Below are 24,399 nucleotides of genomic sequence, written 5' to 3' on the forward strand. Positions count from 1 at the left end.
AGATGGGGGGGGGGGGGGTAGTTTTCTGTCACCTACAAAGCTAGGTGCATTGCCTGGAACACTGCAAAGTGAACATCGTTTGTGTATTTTATTGTCTCTGCTCTTTCAGGTCCATTGAGGTCTATAATGAAAGATCTGCATTCAGATGATAATGAAGATGAATCAGATGAAGCAGATGAGAATGACAATGATTCTGAATTGGAACGACCTGTAAATACACGAGGAGGAAGCAGGAGTCGCAGGTGAGCCTTCTGATTGCAAGTAGCCTGGTGGCCAAGTCACTGTGCTTATTAGTAGTGGAGTGAGGTCTGATGTTCTCAAAGAGTGCTGAGCAGCAAATGAGCAAAGAATTCAGACTCTTTTTAAAGCATATGCATGTAAAAGTGCCTCTTCTAAGAAATACCAGAATTAGCCATTCCCAATACAAACTGTTTCTTTACTAATCCATATGGTTATGATGATCCTCATTCATTCGACTTTCTTTAATTTCATGCCATTGTGACTTCAGGGGAGTAGTCATAATTACTCTCTGGCATAAATGAGATAAATTAAGTCCTTCAATTGCCGGATGAGCTATTCTGTACATAGTGTCTCATTTTCAAGATCTCTCTGCTTACCAGGTTTAGATTAGGTTGTTAAATCGGATCAGAATCAATGAACTGTGAATTCCAAGTAACTTCCGTACTGCATGCAGTAGGTAATGTGTAGAAGTGCAGACAGAAGGTAAAGAAAGCATCTGTCACAGAAATTGCTTTTTAAAAATGCTTCTGCATCCTAGGTGCAACCTTAAGAGGGCATTCCAAAAATCATTTATTCTTTGGGCGGCCTGAAGCTCTATCTGGATGTTGCTGAAGGTCATGGAAAACCTCGAACAGTCTCTCTTGAACCTTTTCATAGTGGTTCTTTATCTGATCCACAGGATTTTGCTGTGAGTGCACAGCACCTGAGCGTCAGTGTCACCTACTGCTTAAATGGGAAGGTAATAAGAAAACATTAATGAATGTCAGCTGTTTCCCTGGTGCAATTTAGCAGCTGGAATTAAGGAGAAAAAGATCAAGATGACTAGCAGTTTGAGAATTTGTTTGTGTCAGTGATTGGATAAATGATTGTCTCAAGCTCAGCTTGTCTCTAAGTGTGGAGATTTTGTTTCAGCTTTTTAACAAAACCTTAAGGCTGACGTTTCTCTATCTTCATTTTATCCCAAATAACTTTTTTTTTTTTCTTCCAACAAGTAAATATTCCCTGTTGTTCCTAAGTAAATGAAGGGTGAGACTGAGTAGGAGCTGAGCTTTTTCATATGCCCTCTCTTGAGATATTAAGATTTTTTTAATTTTAGCCAGGAAAAGGAGTGTTATTTATGACAAAAACCAAGGAACTCTTCCGTGAAGCACTTGTCCAAGTGGGAAGTGCAGCTGTTTAGAAAGCTTGTAGAAGAGCAGAAAAGTATCTCTACAAAACATTTTCCTCCTTCCCCGTGGCTGTGAACAGAGATGCAGACTCACTCCAGGAACGTTGGGAACAGCAGTTTAATGTTCTCAATATTTAACTGTGTCTGTAATGTTAGCTGCTGTTAACCGGACATGTCATATCAGCCAAGTGCGGGCAGGCAGCCTCATTCTCCGTGCTACACAGAGCTTTTTTCCAGAGTGCAGCCCTGCTCAGATGACTCTCTTCCACGTGACCTTGATTAATGATGGCTTGCTTAGTGAGGGGTCATTCTTAGTGTCCTACCTCAAGGTGCAAGCTTGATTCACCCATGTTAACAGCCCTTTGTCTGTAGGTGTAATCTCTTGGCTCTGTTTTTTCAAAGGGTTAGCCTGAGTGATGGCAGTGACACTGACAGCAGTGCAGCTTCCTCACCACTACATCATGAACCAGCACCACCTTTACTGAAAACCAGCAACAATCAGGTAAAGTCAGGATTCATAAATGCTGTCCTGGGGAGCTGATAGGACATTCTGACTACTTCAGTGCAGTTGCTTAGTCTGTAAACTAACGTGAGAGGGTTTTTTTTTTCAGGAGAAGTAGAAGTATGTCGTTTAGCAAATACTGTAGACCAAAGTAATGTTTTCATCGGTATTTCAAGAAACATGTCCTTTATGTATGAATTCGCTTTGCAAGGTGAACAATGCAAACTTGCTTTACAGCATCAGTTGTACAGTTGATACAGGTTTGGGTTTGTATCATCAGGAGACACAGTTTGCATCGAGAGGCTCATTCTCAGGAGTTTTTTGTTCATTCATCTCTTCCCCTCTCTCCCCACCAATGTTTAGCTAGAAGGCACAATATATTTTACTTCACTAGAAGACACAATCATTTTTACTCCACTATCAGAGTACTTGTTCCATATTTGTAAGAGCAAACATTGCTACTGTTTTTGAGGTAGGGAAGTAGTATAGTTCTGGTTTTCAGAGAAAAGAAATAACCTAGAGCTAGAAAATACATCAAGGACAAATGAGAATTAGAGTTTGAGAGTTACCTCATCCCCAGTAAGTAAGGCTCCCTAAATATAAAAACCAAACATAAAAGCTGATATTCTTTCAAAAAAACCCCATAATTTATAAAATTCATCATTTGTAACTTATTTTAGGGAGCCATAGTTCACTCCCAGTTTTAGTTGGATCATCCACAAAAAGCAGTCATGAAATTTACTGACTGGCAATAAATGGCTGTTTATAGTATTGATATAGCTAGGATAGTGTCTACAGGTAATAACAAGTTTGTGGTTTAGATGGTAAGTTTTATGGATAAGTGTTTCCTATATCTCTTGGGTTAACTGTTTCAATTATCTGGCAGAAATTGTTTCATTGTCATTGTTTTTCTAATAAGGTTTCCAATACAAGTTTACTGATAGTGCAAACCCAAAACGTTATTATTCATGTCAGTTAAGTTCAAATACACTATGGGGAAGAAAAACCTAGGGAATAGTTAGTGCACAGAAAGAGGAAGGAGATTCCATGTCTAGAAAACATACTGTTATCCACCAGAAACACTACAGGCTTTTTTAAGTTGAAGTGTAAAAAAATTACATGTTTTTGAGACAGTCTTTTGGGGAAAAAAAGCAAACCATGAAGATGAAGAATATTGCATTTACTGCAGACATAAGCACAAGAAAAATAAAACATCTGTCTATGGCTTGTTTAATGAAGGCTAACTTATACAGGGGAAATGTAATCGTTAACTAATTGTAAATCTCAATATCAGCAACCCAGTCAGTCATATCTTCCATGTTACTTTCCCCTTCAGTGATCTAACAGAAGGTCTACCTGTGCATTTAGACACTCCAAACCATAGCAGTGTGCCAGCTAAAATTGAATGTCACATACCTTCTTCCATTTTTATAATTGAGCTGAATTTTATAATTGAGCTGAAAATCAGAAAGTTAGGGAAGCATTATGAGAATTCAAATTGTAGGGACCGTAGCCACATTTGAAATCTCTGCTTGGTAGCATTGTGCTGCTTGTCAGGATGATGCTTTTGACTGATGAAATCATGCTTGTCTTGACTAAGTCCATTCATAGAATTTAAGAGCTAATACAGAGTTAATATTTCCGTAACCTTCCTCAGATGTGATTAGTGCTATGTCTTATCGAAATAGGAGTGCTTAAGATGTTGGATTTCAACTACACATCAAGAGCACTGTAAGGAAGCCACTTTTTCAAATATATACTGTCTTTTTGCTAAGGTTCTATTTGAAACCAAGAATTTTCTTCCTTTAAAAATGAGAAAAGTCTCTTAAAGGTACTGGATCCATGCCTAGTGGTCTGCAAGACTTGTTCTTCCACTAGCCTTATACAGCAGTAACCCCAGGAGGTGTTGAATCAAACAACAGCGTTTCTCCTTTGGGAAAGTATGTTCTGCTTTCTGTCTGTGCATCACTTTTACCTAAGTAAGTCCTTAGGTAAGGTTGACTCAGGTCTGCAGTTGCTTTCCATATATAGGGAAAAAGTTGCATGCCTGCTGTATTTGTATGGTGCTGGTCACCCTGGGGACCACATATGCAATTTTAGTCATTTATAACAAGGGAAGTAGGAATGAGAGGGAACTTACAGAAAGCTGTCAGTGAGGCTTCTTGCTCGTCTAGAAAACTTGCTTTTACATGTCTGATTTCCTTGTTTTATTTGATGAGTTTTGTTCTGTGCAGTGTGGTTTGGAGATAATCATGCTGACGATTGTCTTACATACAATGAAACAAAATCTCCCATTATCTGTGATCATGTATTTTCCTGTGATGTTTTTCAGAAAATCTGATCATATTCCAGGTTAGGAATGACATGGTGATTTTTTTTTTTTAACTTTACTTCTGGCTTCAAAAAATGTGTGTTGTGCATGCAAAAATTGGAAGAACAATCAACAGTTCTGTTTCCCCCAAATATTCCTCACTTCAGTTCTAACATTTTCATATTAAGCATGGTGTTCTGCTTGTTGACATGCTCTTCTTGACTGTGGTTCAGTACTGGATGAAGGATTATTGGTTTGCATACGTGGTAGTAAATGGCTTTGTATGGAAACCATAAAAGTGCAAGATAAACTGCCATCAAACAGGGGTTTGTTTTTTTTTTTCAGTTACAACTCATGCGGTCGTTTCAAAGACTGTTCCAAAGTCTCTGTTGTAGAAGAAAAGAGACAGCATTGAGGGGGAAAAAAAAAAAAAAAACCAAACCAGGAAAAATATACTAAACGTGAAATTTCAAAGACACTGGAGAGTACCTCAGCACCATTTTGTATGTGCAAAATCAGACCTCTTATCCTACCAGCATGCAAAAGATAGAAAAAAGTATTGAGGAAGCTTTAAGTAACATGAGATTAATTCTTTTAAGGATTAATAATACCAATATCACCTTATTCCAGCAACTCAGCATTTTCTGCTGTAAGCTGCTTTTTTTCTGAAAAGTATGAGTAGGTTGTATGGATTCAAGAGCGAAAGGCTCAGTTTTGAGTTTTGACTACATTTTCTCCAGACGTTATGTTCTTTGTGTTATTGACTGATAGTAGATTTTTTCATATGTAATTGTATCCAATGATGCATTTAATTTTTACAAGATTTTCTTTCTTTTCCAGATTTTAGAAGTGAAAAGTCCGGTAAAGCAAAACAAATCTGATAAACAAATAAAGAATGGGGATTGTGATAAGGTAAATGAGAATGAGGTAACGGTAAACTAGTCCATACTGTGATATTCATATATTTACTAAACACCAATCTTTGTTACAGATTTAAAATCTTAGTAATAAGTACATTTTTGCTTTGTTCCTATAGGTGCAGATCCTTTTCTTATTTTTTTTTCTTTTTCCCTGTAATTCTTTTTCGTCTGTTCTATTTTGAAAGTGTTTTCCTTCTCTTCAGTCTATGTGGTGATTTGGCAAATGTCACCAGTAGAGAATCTGCCATCTATTATTTATTTTATCTACTCTCCACCATGAGTTTGCATTGTGCTTCACAGATGAAGTGATCATTTTTGAAGAGGATAATTCATAGGTGTATTCCTAGCCAATAAATCAATCCATTAAAAAAAAAAAAAAAGTGTTTTTCAGAATCCCTTGAGGGCTGCACGTTAGGAAGTGGCAGTGTGATTTAGCATGTTAACTAGAATGATACGAAGCAACAGTTACCATTTAACACTGAGAAAGACGGGTTTGTTTAAAATGCATCATCAGGCCATAGGTAAGAGCTCTAGACTGAGTGAACATACCACAGTTTCCCAGTGTGGACAAGTTCCCCTGAAGATTCATATTTTAAAGGTATTAGTGTCAACTTCATGATAATGTGAGGCAGGAGACCAAAGTTTCAGTGTATGTTGCTAGATTTTCAGTGGCCTGATGCATACGCTTTTTGGTTTCTTAAGCTGGGTGTCCTATGTCTCTCTGCTTAAAAGAAGAAAAGGTTTCTGATGGTTCAGGCTGAAGGAGAAAGTTGGTAATTGGGTGGAGAGGTGGGACTTAGTTGGCACCCCAGGAAGGGGGGGACAGTGGAGTTTACCATCAGATTAATAGTGCTTGATATTTTTCCCCTTATGTCCTTGTTGACGCAGAAAATCAATTATGTAGCATTAGAGAAAAAGAGGGATTTCATGGTGAGCCTCTGGGTTTGGATTTTACATGGAAAGGTGGGACATGTTTTTTAAAGATGCCTTTTTGGCACCCCCAGTCTGTTTGGCACTTTTTGCCACAGTTTAGATATAGATACTATCTTCTACAGCAAAGGACCACCCAATAAGATTTTTATCAGCGTGAAATACCTAAGAAAACCCGCAAAAACTTATATCTGGGTTGTATTATGCTAGAGAAAGCCAGACTACTGAATAAGAAAATTTAGCTCAAAGATGATTTAAAATAAAACTTCAATTTGTATTGTTTTTGAAGACATCTGAAGTTTTTTTAAATACATAGCTATGACTTAATTAACAAGTTGTTTATGGGGGGGGGAATTTGTTTCTAGGCATATCTCGATGAACTAGTAGAGCTCCACAGAAGATTAATGACATTGAGAGAGAGACATGTACTGCAGCAGGTGAGGAGCACTCTTATGCAATATCACAGTGTGCTCATTGAAATTGTGAAGTCATGTCTTTTTTTTTCCCTTCATCTAAAACTCTAATCAGATTTAATAGCCTTCAAACCTGTATAATCCATATACAGCCCATTACCCCTTTTGGTGCAGCTTAGGGAATTTTTACACATTTTAAATTGTATTGTCACTAAATGACATTTTTTTAAAAAAAAATCCTATGAGCTACATTTTTCACCAATCCATTATTATGTTTCTCAACATACTGTATCAATAATTATGAAAACAGGATGGGTGAATGGATACAGCTGTGCACCATGACTTGATAAAAATCTTGTTGCTTTTTTCTGAAATACCGTTGTTTTTTCAGAAACAAAGATGTTTTCTATGGCAAAAAGAAAATGTGGTGTTCAAAGCAAAACTCCCTGTGGGCAAAACCACAATATATTAATTGAGTCTTCAGAAGTCATGGACGGAGTAAAACATGAAAATGTGCAAACCAAGAAGGCTCCAAATTTATTGAAAACTTATGCAATAGTAAGAACAAAGAATAGTATTCTTCATTTTGGGTGGCATTGTCAGGTGCTATTGGATTACAAATTGTGAAATATTCAACAATACGCACTGTTAACAAAGCAGATGTAATTGTAGCACAGATGGCTTTATTATGTTTAGTGCAATTAGTTCCAGTTATGGACATCTTGTAAAGAGGGAATTTTTTACCACTTCTAAATGGTTTCAATCACTCATCAAGTTTCTCAACACTTGGATAAGTGTGTTAAAAATATTTAGTAAGTCCCAGCATTAATCTGTTTATTAGTTCAGGCTCAATATTGTGAGTAAAGTTGAGAAAACAATTGTGAGGTTAGTGAAAAGGAAGACCTTGGTTAAGGATATTCTTCGTTAAAGAGGAATTCTGGTAGCTTTATCAGATTTCATAAGTCACTGTACACAATGATGCATATTGGCTATTTAATGTACTGTTGTTTCCCAAGTTCCCTTTTGTCTACAGAGGGAACTAAAGCACACTTTCAGAATGGTGGCAGAGGCAAATTTTTATCTACATTGGGAAGTTATGGTACAGGAGGCTAAAAGCTGGGAATTACAACACACTCTCCACTTTGCATTATTCATTAATTTTTAGAGAGTTCACATAAAAAGTGAATCTGAAAAAGCCACCGTATTGTAAATTCATGCCCTAGCTTTGCTTCCTGAGCACTTATTCCCCAGTTATCCAAGGCATAGCTTTTGTATGGTTTCACTTCTGGTAGACTTCTGTAGCCAGTATTACACAGTTATCAGCTATCAGTACAGAACTGCACCACTGTTCTAGCCTGCAGAGTTCAGCCTTCCAATCAGAATCCTCCTGTCATCCTAAGAAATATTTTCCAAGCAAATACAATGGTTCAAGTTGAATCCATGATCCTGTTTCTCTTCTAGTAGCATTGAAGTATATTTGGTGGGGGAGAAATATTTACCTTTGTTAGAAAAAGTATGGGTTCATCCACTAAAGCTTCTTCAGTCTGATGTTAGAATACTGTTATAATCTGCTTCATGGGAAGTTACTAATACAAGGAAAAACTATGTGAAAAGAGACATAACTGAGCTGGAAATTTAGAACAGTATATTCTTGTGCATGTTAAACTAAAGATATGCTTTTTCTTTTCTCCTGAGTGTATTTATCAGACAAGAGAAAGCACTCATTAATTGACCTTCGCCTCACAACTTTCACAAAGAATATAGTTTTAATACTGTAGTCCATGACTTCTCATAGCATAGTGTTTAATTAGTTATACTATAAGCTAGGTTAATGTAGAATTGGTGTTGCCTTGCTTTCCTGGGGATCTGCCCTTGTAGATTGCTTTCCCTTTGTTTGGAGTGTGTGCAGGCAGTCGATAAAGCCCCAGTGAAAGTGGGATTTATGGCTGTGCAGGCTAGGGCAGTGGTGCAGTTCTGTACTGATAGCTGGTAACTGTGTGATACTGGCTAGAAGAGGTCTACCAGAATTCAGTAGAAGAGCCAAATTACTTACCGGTTGTCTGTTACCCAGTCTGCACTAGCAAATGGCCTATGCTGTTACAAAACAAATTATGCAGTTTAGTTTTAAAGCCTTTAAAACCTTAATATTCTGCAATTCATTAGTTCATATGATTTTATCAGTTTACAGAAATATGTTCGCAATATTGAATGGATAACTTGCAGAGAATCAGTGCTTCTCTGCATTACAAATAAACTGTCATCCCATCTTAAATGTCCTTACTATTTTACAACTATGAAACTAATGTGAAATACTTCCAGTGAGCACAGAAATAAAAAAGAGTATAGAGCTGTGAAAGTCTTAAGGAATGAATGTGAAACTTCTAGACCAAGAAATACAAGTGTATAGGGACTATAGGAGGTACAAAGTTCAGGAGAGCAAGGGATAAAACTGCAGAAAGGGATGGTGGTTACTGCATGAGAAGAGGGATTGAGAGCAAAAAATATGCAATAGCAAACTGTAAATAGCTGCAAGAGTTTTAAAGGCTATGGTAGTGTTGAAGTGGAATGGCGGTGGAGTTCTGTGTTCCTGAGTGGTGAATGTCATCTCTAGTTTATGTCAGGGCAGGTAATAATCTCTTGCACATGTCAAAGTCTGCTACCCACAGAGCTTTAAGGAATTTTTAGAGAAGGGACTTGCAAGAGAAGAATGAAGGCATTGATCATTCAAAAGCTCTGGCTTTTGAAACTTATGCTGAGGGATGTGAAAAGGAGAGGACAGGTTTTTGCAAACTCAGTTTTTACCAAGCCCATAGGTCTGACAGCAAACAGGAATGCAACCGAGCTGGGAATGAGAAAAATGTATCTGTTTGAGTATGTGGCTCTTTCCCAACACAGTATTTCTCTTTGAGATACTCTCTTAAAGGAAGCTGAAATAAATCTGCAAAAAAGAGGGAGGAGGCAGGAGAGATGTGATAGTGAGCTGCAAGTGCCTGGTTGTGTCGCTAAGTGATCCTGATATAAAATGATACTTATGTAAGAATTGCCCAAGAGGGAGAAGGCAGGTGAAAAAGAACATTTGACCTAGAAATTAGTCCTGTCAGAATCACCTGAGCAATTTTGATGTGAATATTGGACCATGCCTAGACAGAAATTGGTCTGAAATTACGTTTTAAAAAGAAACCTCTCTCCCACCCATTTCACTGTAAAGAAAGGGTTTGGGATTTACAGTGATGAGGTGGTTGGGATTTTTTTAAACTCTGTGATTTCCAGTGAAATAGTAGGAATAACTGAGTGTGCAATCAGATATTAATGCTGCATGTGCCATATATTCAAATTTAGCTGGCTAAAGCTCGGTTCCCAACTCTGCATTTTCAGTGCAGGTGATATTAGCATGACCCCATGAAAGGCAACATGATTTCTGATACAACTTTGTCTCTTACTTTGACCCATCAGAAGTCGTATCTTCAGCTGATGAAAAATCTCCTTAGAGTCAGTGCACTAGACAGCATAGGCATAAGGGAGAAATTGAGAGTCTGCAGCACTGCTGAAAATTACATTGGTCATGTCCACAAGGTGCTTAACTTCAGATGGCAACTGTCTTCTGAGAATGTTCTGCAAAGGGGCAACTTGCAGGTCTGGAAACTATCAAATGGCCTAAAACCCTCCATAAGCTGAAAAAATGACTGTCATCGGTTGCACTTTGGCTTCCTTAAACACACACACTCATCTGATTGTTTAAAGGCAGATAAATAGTTGTACTATGATGGATAATGATGAAACTGAGCTGGAGAGACATTGTGTAAACAGAGATGTACATTAACAGCAGAAAAGCAAAGCTTACTATAGCAGGAACAAATGGACTATTTCTATTCTTTGCAGCCTGAGCTCCCAGAATGAAACATTTTAATGCTGTGTTTTTAATATTATAACTGTCAGACTTCCTGGCATCTAATCTCAACCTTTTATTCTTTTTCAAGTATTTCTGAATAGCATAAGGATGCTTATGCTAATACTGTAAGCCATGAATTCCTCCTTGACTGGCTCACGGGTGTTTTTCATTGAGTTGTCTGGATTTATCTTGATGCATTTTTGTACATCCATTAAAAATTTTGGGGTTCATGTCAGTCTCTTTTACCTGGTGCCGGGACATAGTGGCTATATTTATTGAGGGGTGGGTGATGAATATGTTTAAAATGTTTATATTTCCCTTGGCCTAGAGCTTAAAAGCCCAAAGCAGAACCTGATCAATAAAAGTGCTTATCAGTTTTTTAAAATACACAGTGCTGTTTAAAAATGTGTTAACACTTTCATGTAATCTTTGTTTCTAAAATCACATATATTACTATAGGGGTTATGAGGGGTGGTATTCTTCCACCATAACACCAGGAAGCATTAGACAAAATTGTTCAGCATAGCTACATCTTCCTGGCCTTGACTTCTGGTACAGCCATTTATTTGTCACACAGTGCATATTTGGAGACCAAGCCTGAGATTAGATTCCTAAATTTACAAAAGGAGGCTGGATTGACTCCTTAGTTTCTCTCTTAGATGAGGCTAAAGAGAGTGCCAAAAATGAAAATGACAAATACTACATATAAAAGTTTCCTTCTGGTAACAATCAGTTTTGTCCCATTTGACTTTCTTTTTCTCTCTCATGTTAATTGCAGAAAGGTAGGTGATGGAAAAGTGTTACAAGAATCTGTGAATCAACAAGTGGACAAATGAAGTTAGTAATTTTAGATTAAAAACTCCCATATGGAAAAAAAATTAAGGCCAAGAGGCACAGATTTAAATGAAGTGTTAATAAGAACAGGATTGTTCCCAAGTACTTTGAGAATTTTGGACAGCTGCAAACCAAATTAAACAGATTTTACTTTTATTTTTTTCCAGCCTGGAAAATGGGAGGTGATTGGAAATGGAGATTTTTACTGTAACAGGCATTTCCCTCTTGTTATTTTATCTTGTTTCTATTCTATTTAATCCACCCTGGGCTGTGTCATTCCACGCCTGACAATACACATGAAGTTATTTCATTTATCATCAATGTAGTCTTTTCTTCTGTGGTCTGAGGAGAAAAAAACATCTGTTTATACAATGAAATGGGGAGCAGAAAATTACAAAATATTTAGTTTACATTCATTGTTCTTTTCAAATTGGTGTATTCCTACCAGATTTGTCATTTTAACGTATGCTCTGTAAGCCATGTGTGCGTAGGTTTGTGTCTCCTCCAGCTGTGGAAAAGGAATAACAGTTGAAGCAATAAAGCTCAAACAAGCAAGGAGTATCTAGCACTTCAGTGGAGGTATATGTGGAAGCCCTAGAAATAAATGGGTTGCAAACTGAAGGATACAAAGAGGACATTGGGCTTAGCCTGACTGCTGCAGAAGGAATGGTTGGAAAGATTGAGCAGAAGAGCAGTGTTCTGTCAGTCCATGACACTACCCAGAGGTCCATTTCAGGATGGGGTGCCTTTTGGTGTGCTCACTTGGCATGTCTGTCTCTTGGTATGAAGCAGCACATAAGAAGTTCATAGCCACAGTGTGCCGGCACTGTTAGCCCTATCTGACGAATAATGCTTTGTCTTTCCAAGATGCTGAATAGGTTTTTCTAGGTAGGTGCATATCTTAGAACATAACATATCTGGGGTTACTTGCTACAGCAATTCAGTGTTGAGTATGACCATACTTAAAAAATGTAGACTACAATTTGGAGACTAAAAATGTCAAAACTGCAGAAAGGCATGAGTTAAATATGTACTGTTGATTTCACAGAATCATAGAATGGTTGAGGTTGGGAGGGACCTCTGGAGGTCATCTGGTCCAACCCTGACCTGCTCAAGCAGGGACACCTAGAGCCAGTTGCCCAGCGCCATGTCAGACAGCTTTTGAGTATCTCCAAGAATGGAGACCCCACAACCTCCCTGGGCAGCCTGTGCTTGGCCGCCCTTACAGAAAAGTGGTTCCTGATGTTCAGAGAGAACCTCCCGTGTTTCTGCTTGTGCCCATTGCCTCTGATCCTGCTACTGGGCGCCACTTTTTTTTTAAAGACTGACTTAGAAAATGTACAGATTTTCTCTTAACATTTAAAAAATATATTCTCAATGGTAATGTTTGCTGGAACAGCAGATGGGCAGGCTGGCGTTATGGTTGATGATGATCTGAAAAAAAAACCAAAACAAAACATAGCCTGAGATACTGTATTCTGGACCATAGTTTGTATCAGAAAGGAAGTGAGTGATCAGGATAATGGTGTAACCTGCAGATATTGGGGTAATCGGACTTGTTTTGTGCCTGTCATATGATACTTAGTGGCATGTTAATACATTCAAGTGGGCATGTAAAAGTGCTGAAATTTTCAGCTGCATCTTTTCTTTCCTTTCAGATAGTAAATCTTATAGAAGAAACTGGACACTTTCATATCACAAATACAACCTTTGACTTTGATCTTTGCTCGCTGGACAAAACCACAGTCCGTAAACTACAGAGTTATCTGGAAACATCTGGAATCTCCTGAGGATTCAGCATCTGGCTGCATCAGAAACTGTTCTTTAAATTAAACATTCAGAATGATGGAACCAAAACTGGGGGGGGAGGGGATAGAAACCAACAACCCTCTTCAGCATTATTTTTCCTTAAAGCCAGTCATCATCTCTTGATAAGGGAGAGGAAAAGTGACGAGACTCAGAGGACTGCTCTTCTAAAGAAGAAAATGCTCTGGAAGAGTTTGCCTGGATAGCCTTGAAAAACAAACACACAAACAAAAATACTTGGTCTTAATGAATGTGTATGGTATCATGTATCTCTCTGTGGTGTTCCAGTCCACAAGATGAATGCATGTTCAACACACTGCCTTATTACATAACTGATCTATTTATTATTGCATACATGTATTCTAAAGTCAATGAGTCATTGAATGACATTACCAAGATGTTGCAAGTAGTGGGGTCCCGTGTGCTCTTTTGATGCAGTACTATCACAAGCCTAGTAACCTTATTCACATTAAAATGCCACTTCTTGCTATCTTTGTCTAGTCACTTAAAACACTACAGTCTTGTTTCCACTTCTGCAGTTCTAGGAAACAAGATACAAAGTTGGGGACCAAACAGTGGTCCTATATTTTGTTTCCTGTCTGATGCAGTTGGATGCACCACAGCAGGTTAGACCACAGGTCCTTGGCTCTATCCATTTATTGATCTTGACCATAGTAGAAAATGCACCAAATAGGATCATATGACTTGCTGTCTAGCCTTAGTGAATAAGCCAGTAGGACTTTAAACAAAAAAATGTTACGTATACTGTCCTGAATCCAGCATCTTTTGCAGTCTACATTCTTGTGTCTGTTTTAGTGTTATAAAATTAAATATATATGAGTGAAGGTGTTCTGCAGGATCATCTAAACAATACTGGTCCTGTCTTCTAAGGAAACGTTCTAGAAAATTCTTAATTTGGAGCTATTTATTACTATGAGTTTCAACACTCCTCTGCTGCTGGTGTGTGACTCACTCTTATCATAAAACTACTTGCATAACATTTTTGGTTTTTCATATTTGGTCTGCTTAGTTTCTTTTGGGGTTTTGTTGGGTTTTTTACAACTGCTAAATTAAAACCCTTTATTTGAAAAGAAAAAAAACCATATTGTTATACAGTTACATGCTGGAATAAATGCATATATGATATATATGTGTGTGTATATACACACACACACACACAACTCTGTGTGTGTGTGTATATATACACACACGCACACACAACTCTGTGTGTGTGTGTATATATACACACACGCACACACAACTCTGTGTGTGTGTGTATATATACACACACGCACACACAACTCTGTGTGTGTGTGTATATATATACACACGCACACGCATATATGCCTTTTACACTTTCCAGATTTTGGTATCTGTTCAATAACCTGCTTGTGTTTCCAGAAGCATTTTTTGTCTATAAAAATGAGTATTCTTTCATACCATCCATTATTCCTTAAAATCAGGATCCTTGTTTATGCATGATCAAATGAGAGGATGTGTGGTCAGTTTCACATTAAAGCTCCATGCTCTCATATTGCTGATGGTTTCTTGATGAAATCATCACCCTTGTATTAGAAGTTCAAATCCCCTAATGAAAAGAGGAAAGAATTTAAAAAATACTTCTGGATGCAAAGGTTTATTCAGGTTTTCCAGCCTTAAAAAATGTATCTTGTTTCTGACCAGGCCAGTATGTCATGTGTATGCTTATATGCCACCTGTAGTCTGTATGTGTAGAGCTGAACAGTAGTATCTGTATGACTTGCTGTTTGATGCGCACAGTTTGTGCAGCACTGTAAAACTGAGTTCCTATTGGGGTTATTTCTTATTCAGATGGTAAATCTTAATACTGTTTCTTTAGGTCCAAAGAAAATTTTACACTTTACTCTTTTTGGAGAGGATGGATACGGTTTGGGTTGGGGGGTGCTTTTTTCTTATTTAAAGTGTTGTTTGACCACACTCTGCAGGAAGTCCTTCTCAGGCTTCCTAAGTATAAGTGTACTTTTTCAGTAATGTTATGACTCTTATTGACGATTGGCATGAAGCATACTTGAAGCATTATGTTGTTCTTTTAAGTCCATGTCTTAATGTGCAATTGGTGAGGGGGAGAGGAGTGGGAGTGTAATTTTAAAGTTACTTTTGACATAAGGCAGGTGATGGTGGGGAGGGGCAAGGGGTGCATGTGTTGGGGATAAACTTCAATTTTTATTGATTATTTTATATGAAAATGTTTGGAAATCTAAAAGCAACCTTAACAATGTTTGGTCTACTGGTGTGTGTTCAACTTCCAATCTTTCAGTTATACCAGATACATACGGAATTTTGTCCATTTTGACTTTTCTAAGTTTTGTGGTAAAAACTCACTGATTTTCAGGAAGGGAAGAATCGCACGATACTTCTAGTATGACTATTGCACTGTTTTGTTAGAAATGGTGAAATGAATAATTTTACCCTTAAAATACCAGATAAGCTTTATTATACACTGAGAACAGGGGTGGAAGAAAACAGCAAATGGGAGAATAGACATTAAAGGGACATGATAGCAATTACAGCATCAATGTAGTGCTGAATGCAAATTGTGGATCATCCTTAAACTCTTTAATTTTCTAATTCAAGGGGATAGATTGCAGTTGTGTGTGTGCGTGTTGATTTTTTCACAAAATTCTGATAGAATAAGAGTTACTAAGTGTTGATCTAAATAAAAAAAATAAATTAGCTATTTTTATCTACTTTTGTATGCAGAAACAAATCCTTTTTCACTTCGTTCCAGACATTCATATTTCTCTTACAGAAAAAATAATAAGGTACCTTTCCAAGTCTTTAACGTATACAAGCATTAATCTTTGGGATGGGTTAAAGTGTTTTGGCAATAAATGTTTTGGAGTTCTGATTAACATCAGGCTGCTTAGAACAAAGCTATATGTGAGAATTTGGATTAATTCACTGAGGTGACCAGGCAGAGGTTAGCAGTAAGTTGTAGTATCTAAATAATTTTCAGCATAAGTGCGTCACTGTTACTAGAACAGTGGTTTTATCCAATAGCAATGACAAATGTCATTTCACCACTAACTTTTTACCTCAGAAAGTGGATGTCCAATTGAATCAACAAGTTTTAATATCTTTTTAGAAGTTTGAATCCTCTGAGAGGCTTTACAAAAATTCCAATATTATCTAGCTCTCAAGGCCGTATTAGTCCATGCTAAAGAGACGGTGCAAGGAAGGGGCATACACTGAAGCGGGGAGTATTCCAAGGTAAAACAAAACCTATGTTCAGTCTTCAGCCTTTGGATCGTAAGAAAGGGTTGATCATTTCTCTCTCTCTTCTTTTCATTGGTTGGGTGGTTTCAGGTTAAGTTTATGCTTTCAACTTCAGAAGCAGAATATACATGGTACCGTGCATTTGGAGAGCCCAGTATATTTCTAGTAAAGTTCCTATTAGTCTGGGTGAAGGAATTTACAAGTCCTTCCTTCCCATTCTCTCAGTAAAATAAAGTTATGTTCACAATCTGGTTTGGGTTCTTGGTCCTTTACTTAGTAAGTATCACCTCATTTTCTTAGAAGCTATACTAGTGGTTTGGGGTCTCTTGAACAACCCGTTGATTTCAAGCCCCATTACTTAGTTTGCAAAATTAAAGGGAAAGCTGTAGAACAGTCTGAAGAGAAAACGGCCCTGTTCAGTTGTTCTATGCATTATCTTGCTCCAGACGCTGCTCTGATGGCAGGATGTGTGATTTGCTTTATACTGGCTTTATTCATACACATCGTATCTCATCTTTTACCACTTGTGGTTTAATGGCAGACAGTGTATCTTTTAGCAAACATCTTGCTTCAGCCTACAGAGGAACTTGGGATTTTTGTGTTTGCTCATTGGTCCATCAATTTGCACAGTTTGCTGTAGTGCAATGCACTGAAATTGAGACGGTGACAATTTTGTCAGATTTTCAGCCATAGCAGGAGCTAGCACAAACTGCAAAAATAAGCAGTGCAAAACACATTCCAAAGTTTAACAAGTGCAAGGCATGCATTTTTATGAGCCTCAATAGTTTTCTTAATTGCTAAGCAGTATACAGTAGAATGTAGTGTACCCCAGGAAGTTGTTCTGTATATGGTACCAAGAAGCTTTACTGTTGGCCATAAAAGGCTTGCGAACAGATGATGGGGACCAAAACTGATGTATCTGCAATGCTTTTCTGTGGGCTTGGGAGTTAATCAGTGCATTAACGCAGCTAAACCAATGACATTTACAAGGCTGGCTCTGTGTCTGAGCGAGCAGATAAAATAACATCAAAGCACAATCACATAAGGGCCTTGCATTTACTTGAGCAGCAAGGAATGCCACTGTGACTAGACAGGAAAGAGAGGTATTACCACAGCGAGAACAATACCCTTGGGGGGAGGGGGGGGAACTAAAAAAAGTTTAGAAGAAGTAGAGATCTTTTAGTAGCTGCTGGATGTGGTTCCTGATGTTAACACAGAGAACACGGGTTGCTGGTCAGCAGTTCTGCCTGCTGTGTAAGATAGGGTGACAGCTTGCAGAGTGGCAGCTTCTTCGGTTTGCTGCTGTAGTAATTGTGTTGTTGCTGACTCGATGAGACGAGAGGTGTATTGCAGCATTGTACAAAAATCTAAGCTGTCTTACAGTTTGAGATGCTAATGCCTGTTTTAACATTTGTTTGACTGTTGCATCTTATTTATATTCTATGGTTTATCTCAGCCAGACTGATTCTATGGTAAAGTGATAATCTTGCATTTTTCATTCCTCATTTAATTTTTCCAGTCTGGAAGACTGAGCAAAGTCAAATGTAGGTCTGTGAATACAGCAGATGATGTATTTTCATCATAATTCAGTATAATTCTGACTGGAAGTAACCCTTCCCTGAATGTTACATCTAACGGATCATGTGTTTTCCTATGTTCTTTCAGAGAACTGGTGCTATAAAGCTGGAATTTCCATCAGTAAACTTTACCCTTCTCATCACAGTGAGGAATAAATTATTACCTTTTATCATGGCTCACAGGGAGACAGAATTCAAGTTCTGGGTCCTGTTTAGGAAATAGTAGGTTTGTGAAGTTATCAGTTACATCTTTTTAGCAAGACCTTGACATAAAGCCTATCTCTTTAGGGGAGGAAAAGAAGGGGAGGAAAAATCCACTAAAAATATTTTAACTCTGATAATGGTGGTTTTTTCCAACAATTATATTCCCTTTTCAAAGCCTTAAGCATCTAATGGCCAGTAGAGAGACTACATACCAACCATTAAGGAATCAAAGGTATTGAAAAGATAAAACAAGTAGGTTGTGTTAAAAGCCTGGCTGTGCAAGTAATAAGGTCATAATGCCGATACTGCTTTCCGTGCAGGGCAGACATTCCTAGCACATGTGGTTTGTGTATCCATGTCTGAGTGGGTGGTCTAGAAAACTGCAAAATGCCGCAGGAGGGCTTAGTTTTTGAGCAGCGCAGAGGAGACATTTGGGATAGGCTCAGCCAGCACCGCCCAGGCTATCTAAGATAAAGCAGTTTTCTTTCAGCTTTCATGAGCAGTTGAGTTTTCATTTTGCCTATTCATCTAAACATTTGAATTATTTTTCACTACTATGTTAGCCCCCACTCAGAATTTTCGTGCTTGCCAGGGACCTGGGTAGGGTTGGAGTGGAGTTTTGATGCGGTGGTTACTTTCTTTGGGCAGGGCATGAGAAGATAGAAGTGGAACATGGTAGCGACATCTTTTTTTATTATTATTTTTATTTTCTGCTTCTGTCCAACACATATAAGCCTCCGAAATGTTTTCCCTCAAAAATTCTCTGACATGTGGGAAGAAGTTCATGCTGCTTTGATTAGTGTCACTTTTTGTTAGCACAATGTGTAATTAGAGGATGAATTAAGAAGTTTCTGTGAAAATGTATGCATTAAGATTAGGATGCATCTTGAAGCAGTGCTTGATGGTCTGTTGGACCACTGCAAGCAGGGCAGCCTACCAATGTTATTTTTATTATTATTATAGAAATGCATGAATAAGACTATCTAAGCCTGTGTAGCTAGTGAAGTAAGTGATTAAGATACTCAATTAGTTTTTGACTGTCTCTTGTCTAAGCTCTCTTGGACATCTGCACACCACCTATGTAAGAAATTAATTAATATGAGTGTCTGCTGGGATTTTTCTGTGCTGAACAGCCCTTTCTCCTTGCATCATCACATGTATCAGCAGTGGGTGGCTAGAATAGGCACTGGCTACTGACTTGCAGCTATGGCACGGAGTCCTGCGGTGCCTTGTTTTAAGTTGAATTATGTTCTGGATTAACCATGAGGTTGGTTGGTCATGTAAATTTTCTTCATCCTTTGCTTTTTTTTTTTTCTGGAGAGAGAGTTGTTCTCTCTCCCATCTATGCAACATCTTCCTTCCTTTCTGGTTAACTAGAGTTAACAATAAAACATCAGGACTCAAGCCCTTCCCTTGACAATGTGATGCATTAGACATCTGCTGAATTTTTGCTGGCCTAAATCAACACTGCATCTACAGTTTCTTCTTCCAAAGGAGCTGAAACAAGGAAAGCAGGATTGATTCTGTTTCACAAAATTATTGAGGTTGGAAGAGACCTCGAGAGGTCACCTGGTCCAATCCCATGGTTTCTTTATGCAAATCCCATTGGGTTTTTGCCAGACCCTTTGGAAAGCTGTTGGTATTGGGCCTTACTCATGCACTGAGTGTCCAAGTAAACTAAATGTTACCTTGAGCATTTGGGCACACTCTTACAAACTTTGTCACTGTTCCTCTAAGAACAGGCTTTTTTTTTCTTCCTTGATAAGAAGTTTTCCTCCAAGGACCAAAGTTGATACAGATCTCCCTCTTTATTAACAGTGAATCAAAATAATTTTAAGGGAGCCTTTTCAACAATTTAGATATACTGCCTTACAGTTCTCATGCACTTGGTTGGTTGTGGATTTTGTACTAGTCTTTACATCCCTTGCCAAATTCAGCTCCAACTGTACCTTAGCTTTCCTGATGCCATTCCTAAACATCCAGGCAGCACCCCTGTATTCTTCCCAGAATATACATCCCTGGTTCCACTGCACATGCGTTTTCTTCTCACACTTTAGTTTGACTAGGAGGTCCTTACTCAGCCATGCTGGTCTCCTGCCTTTCTTTCCTCATTTTTTACACATGAGAATCGAGACCTTTGCACTCTAAGAAAAATGTCCTTTAAAGAGCTGCCAGTTCTGTGCACATCTTTTGTCCATGAGGGCAGTTTCCCAGGAGGTGCCATCTGCTAATTCCTTAAACAACTGAAAGTTTCCTCTCCTACAATTCAGGGTCCTGAAGCCTACTCTTCACCCGGCCTACATACCTCAAGATTGTGAATTCCCCCAGGGCATGATCACTGGAGCCCAGGCTGTCATGAGTTTTGACATCTTTAATTAGTTCATCCATGTTGGTAAGCAACAGGTCTAGTAACGCTTCTCCTCTGGTTGGGCTGTCTATGACCTGGATTAAGAAATTACCCTCAATGCATTCTGAGAGCCTCCTGGACTGCTTATAGCTTGCTGTGTCGCTTTTCCAGCAGATGTCAGGGTGATTGCAGTCCCACAGCAGGATCAGAGTCTGCAAGCATGATGCTTCCTGAAGTAAGAATGTTTTGTCAACAGGCTCTCCTTGGTCAGGGGACCTGTAGTTAACAACCCTGTGGTTTCTTCCATTGGCTTGACCCCTAAATTTTACCATAAGCTTTCAACCTGTTCATTGCTGTTTTTAAAAGACAGCTCTGTACAGTCAGTTCATTTTTTTACATACAAAGCAACCACCCCACCCCTTCTTTCTTGCCTTGTCCCTTCTGAACAGTTTATAGCCATCAGCGGCAGCAGTCATCATGTGGTTCATCCCACCACATTTCAGTGGTAATGATTAGATGGTAGCTTTCTAGCTGCACAGTGGCTTCCAACTCGTTCAGTTTGTTACCCATGCTGCGTGCATTGGGGCACTTCAGTTGGACAACTGACCATGTCACCATGCCCTAATTCCTTTGAGGCATTTCACAAGTGTTTGCCCATTGGTTCCTAATACATCAGTAGTCCCCAGTTCTTCTCTGTTGCTCAAAACTCCATCCTCTTCCCCCACTGTATTATCTTCTGACTGAAGAAATTTGATGAAGTCCTTGGTGCCATTTCAATATTGGATCTCTCCTTGGAACTTACAAAAATCTTGTTCATACTGTTTTGTCAGCCACATTCACTGGGTGCCAGAATTCTCCTCAGCTTGTGCAACCATTTTCATAGAGAGTTATTCTGGTCTTGAACGAACTATAGTATTTTTTTCTGGTAGGGATTTCTTATAGTCAGTCCATTTGCAGTGTTAAGGCAGGCAGAGCAGCACAAAGTTGCTGGAAGAGAACTGAGGTTGCATCCTTTATCTGAAGATAAATCAACAGAGAAATTCTTTATAGAGGTTTTGTGAGGTTTTTTCCCCCACTGTCTCACAAGGCAGATGCCAGAAAACTGGGCCACATGTATCCTTTTTTTCAGGAACAACAGCAAGGAACACAGTGATACCTAAACTTAAACTAATGAATCAAATGTTAAGTTTGCGTAGCAATGAATGCTTTGTAACATAAAGGGTCAGAGAGGACTGTGATGGTCTTTGAACTTCCCCAGAAAGATCAAGGATGTATGAGAGGTGTTATGGAAAAACTCCTGGGCAGTATTTTTCTTCTGCTAGGAAGTTCTCTCAACAGAGAGAAACTTTGCTTTAGTGACTGCTTTTACTACAGAAGGCGAAATGTAAAACTGGAGTCAAGCTATAGAAAGACTTGAAGAAATCTAGATGATGATATGAGAAGTAGAAAACTTAAAACCCAAGCAAAGTATCTGTCTGACTCCCAGAGATCTGGTGAATGAGTTTTCATGTCCAACACATCATTAGTGATCATTTATTTTGGCCACCTCTGTAACATAATGCTGAATTTCTCCTTGTGGTTGTCCCCAGCTGTGTATAGCTGAACTACAGCTTCTTGTCTGAATGACATTTGGTTTTAATTTGAGAATGCTACATAACAGAAGATTGTCCCTGGTTCCCTGTCCCTAAAATCACTAACCTTCCCTTCACTTCAAGTGTCCAGTTTGGGCTATTTAAATTATATACTTTTAGTTATTTTAGTACCTAACTTTTATCATCTGAATTGGACCCCACTTTTCCTTCACTACCTGAAGGGCATGGTTTTCTTTTCCCATTAGCTGCAAGTTTCTAATTAAATTGTCTGTTCTGTGCTTAATCTAGATGCATAAAGTGCTGAGTATGGATATGCTCTCTCCTCCTTTTTTCTAGTGTGACATTTGTTTGTCTTAATGAAGCAGTTTGTAAGGAATCATAGAATACCTTGAGTTGGAAGGCACCCATGGGGATCATCGAGTCTAACTTCGTGCTCCTCACAGGACCACATAACTCTAAACCATAAGAGCATCATCCAGACCCTCCTTGAACTCTCACAGGCTTGGGGCCATGACCACTTCTCTGGGGAGCCTGTTCCAGTGACCGACCACCCTCTCAGTGAAGAACTTTTCCCCAATGTCCAATATGAACTTCCCCTGATGCAGCTTCATTCTATTTCCTCATGTCCTATCGCTGGTCACCAGAGAGAGGAGACCAGCATGGTCCAGAATGGTCTGAAAAATTATGTCCAAATTTAACTTCTAAACTTCAATGGAAGCCAGAACAAATATAAACCATTTAGAGAGCACTCTGTAGTAACTGTATTTCAAAATTGACCAGTATAAGACATCTTGCCTTCGAGCACCAAGAACTCAACTGAAACGTGTTCTAAATTAAGGAGTTATAAGTGTCTAATTTCCTCTAAATTGGGAGGAGAAGACAATAGAAATGGGACCATTAGAAAACCAGTGAAACATTTAACAAGTGCTGTTCAAATATGAGGCCGATCAGAGAGAGTAGAATAAATGGGTAAGATACCCATTTGCAGTGTTGGTGCAGCATAAAGGGTACAGGTACATACACGAAGGAGAAAGGGAAGATGCTTTAGTTGAAGGTGTGAACAGTTATAACACTGACATTAAAAACTGATTAGTAAAGCCCTCCTGAAGTTACTGGCTTTGCCTCTTGGAGGGAAGGGGGGCACATGGAGTGCCCTCACCCAGGCTGTGAGGAGAACAGGGAACAGCCTTTCCAACTGCAGGCCAAAGAGGCTGAGAGGAAAGGTGCCATGTGCCTGCTAATAGGAAGGAGGGAATGAGCTTTGGTGCTGCTAATTGTTTTCAAGGGGAATACCAGAAGGAATCGTTAGGGGTGGAGACTGGGCTATAGAGAGAGGCAGGGAAGGCAGATGTGCAACTGAGATGAGGGAGGATGAGGCATCTAACATTAGTGTTAGAATTTACTGTCATTAGAAGAAAAAATCAAAGGGCTGGTGTGGATGAGGCATATTAATGTACTAGTGGGAAAGAGAGAGAGGAAGATGTGTGCTAAGAAAATGGGGCTTTGTGAGGCTAATATTCAGAGAGTATTTTGAAGTTGAAGAATATCGGGCATAGTTTTGTGGACACTTTCAAAATCCTAGTGCAGGGGCTTTAAATGTGAAACTACCACAACTTTTCCTGGTGTTTAAAAGCTGAAAGACAGATGCAGCCTGTACCCTAGGAAACTGAGCCAATATAGAAAACTTACAGTAGTTCTTCACTTGGCGAACGATGGCTGTATGATATAAATTTCTGAGAAAAGCAAGTTAAGCAGTCACTTAATGAGATCAGGATACCTTGATTTGTTCCAAGGGAGGTGAAGATGCCAAAGAAGCAAGGTTAAAAAGTTCACAAGTGAGCTTTTGATATATTTCAGAAGGTATAATATCTTTTCCTGTCCCTAAATTTTAGAATGCTCCTACCTCTGATTAACCTTTTGCCCCTGTTGCATGGCAGAACAATGGCATCTTTGTTAAACTCTCAGCAGAGCTACTGACGCATTGTTGATCCTCCAGTTTATCTCTGGCAAGTTTTTTTTTCTTTTTTTTTTTTTCCTTATCAAAACAACAGAAACAAAAAATAGCACTCAGACCGTTCTACTTTGTATTTCAACCCCAAATGCTGAAATGTGAGAGAGAAGTAATTTCTTTTTAACCAGTCTAGCATGCTCTGTACTGAATATTAGCTTTAAAAGCAGTAAAGTCAGGGCTTGTATTCTGTTTTCTGAGATGAAAGAAAAGCACTAGGGGTTTTATACTTCACTGTTCTGCCATCTCTGGAAGTGCACAGGAATAACAACCATTTGAAGATTTTTGCCAAAACAACATGGTAAATTTTTCCATGGTAAATGAGTGACATTAACACACTTTTGAAAAGGGTCCCAGAGTCACTGAGGCATTTACTCTGTTTTGTTCTTCAAGTGCCTAAGTA

The 24,399-nt window shown here is 38.6% G+C and overlaps 1 protein-coding gene across 1 annotated transcript in view; it reads left to right on the forward strand.

Moving 5' to 3' along the window:
• The window catches only part of MLLT3 (MLLT3 super elongation complex subunit), a 133,638-nt gene extending 120,641 nt beyond the window's left edge, over positions 1-12,997 (forward strand). The window contains exons 8-12 of the mRNA XM_035895577.1: positions 110-242; positions 1,811-1,910; positions 5,062-5,133; positions 6,437-6,508; positions 12,866-12,997. Of these exons, the coding sequence (XP_035751470.1) occupies positions 110-242; positions 1,811-1,910; positions 5,062-5,133; positions 6,437-6,508; positions 12,866-12,997 (509 nt within the window). The remainder of the gene's footprint in view (positions 1-109; positions 243-1,810; positions 1,911-5,061; positions 5,134-6,436; positions 6,509-12,865) is intronic.
• Positions 12,998-24,399: the final 11,402 nt, after the last annotated feature.

Source organism: Egretta garzetta, unplaced genomic scaffold (genome assembly GCF_000687185.1).
Source record: "Egretta garzetta isolate BGI_Z169 unplaced genomic scaffold, ASM68718v1 scaffold175, whole genome shotgun sequence".
Classification (NCBI taxonomy): domain Eukaryota; kingdom Metazoa; phylum Chordata; class Aves; order Pelecaniformes; family Ardeidae; genus Egretta; species Egretta garzetta.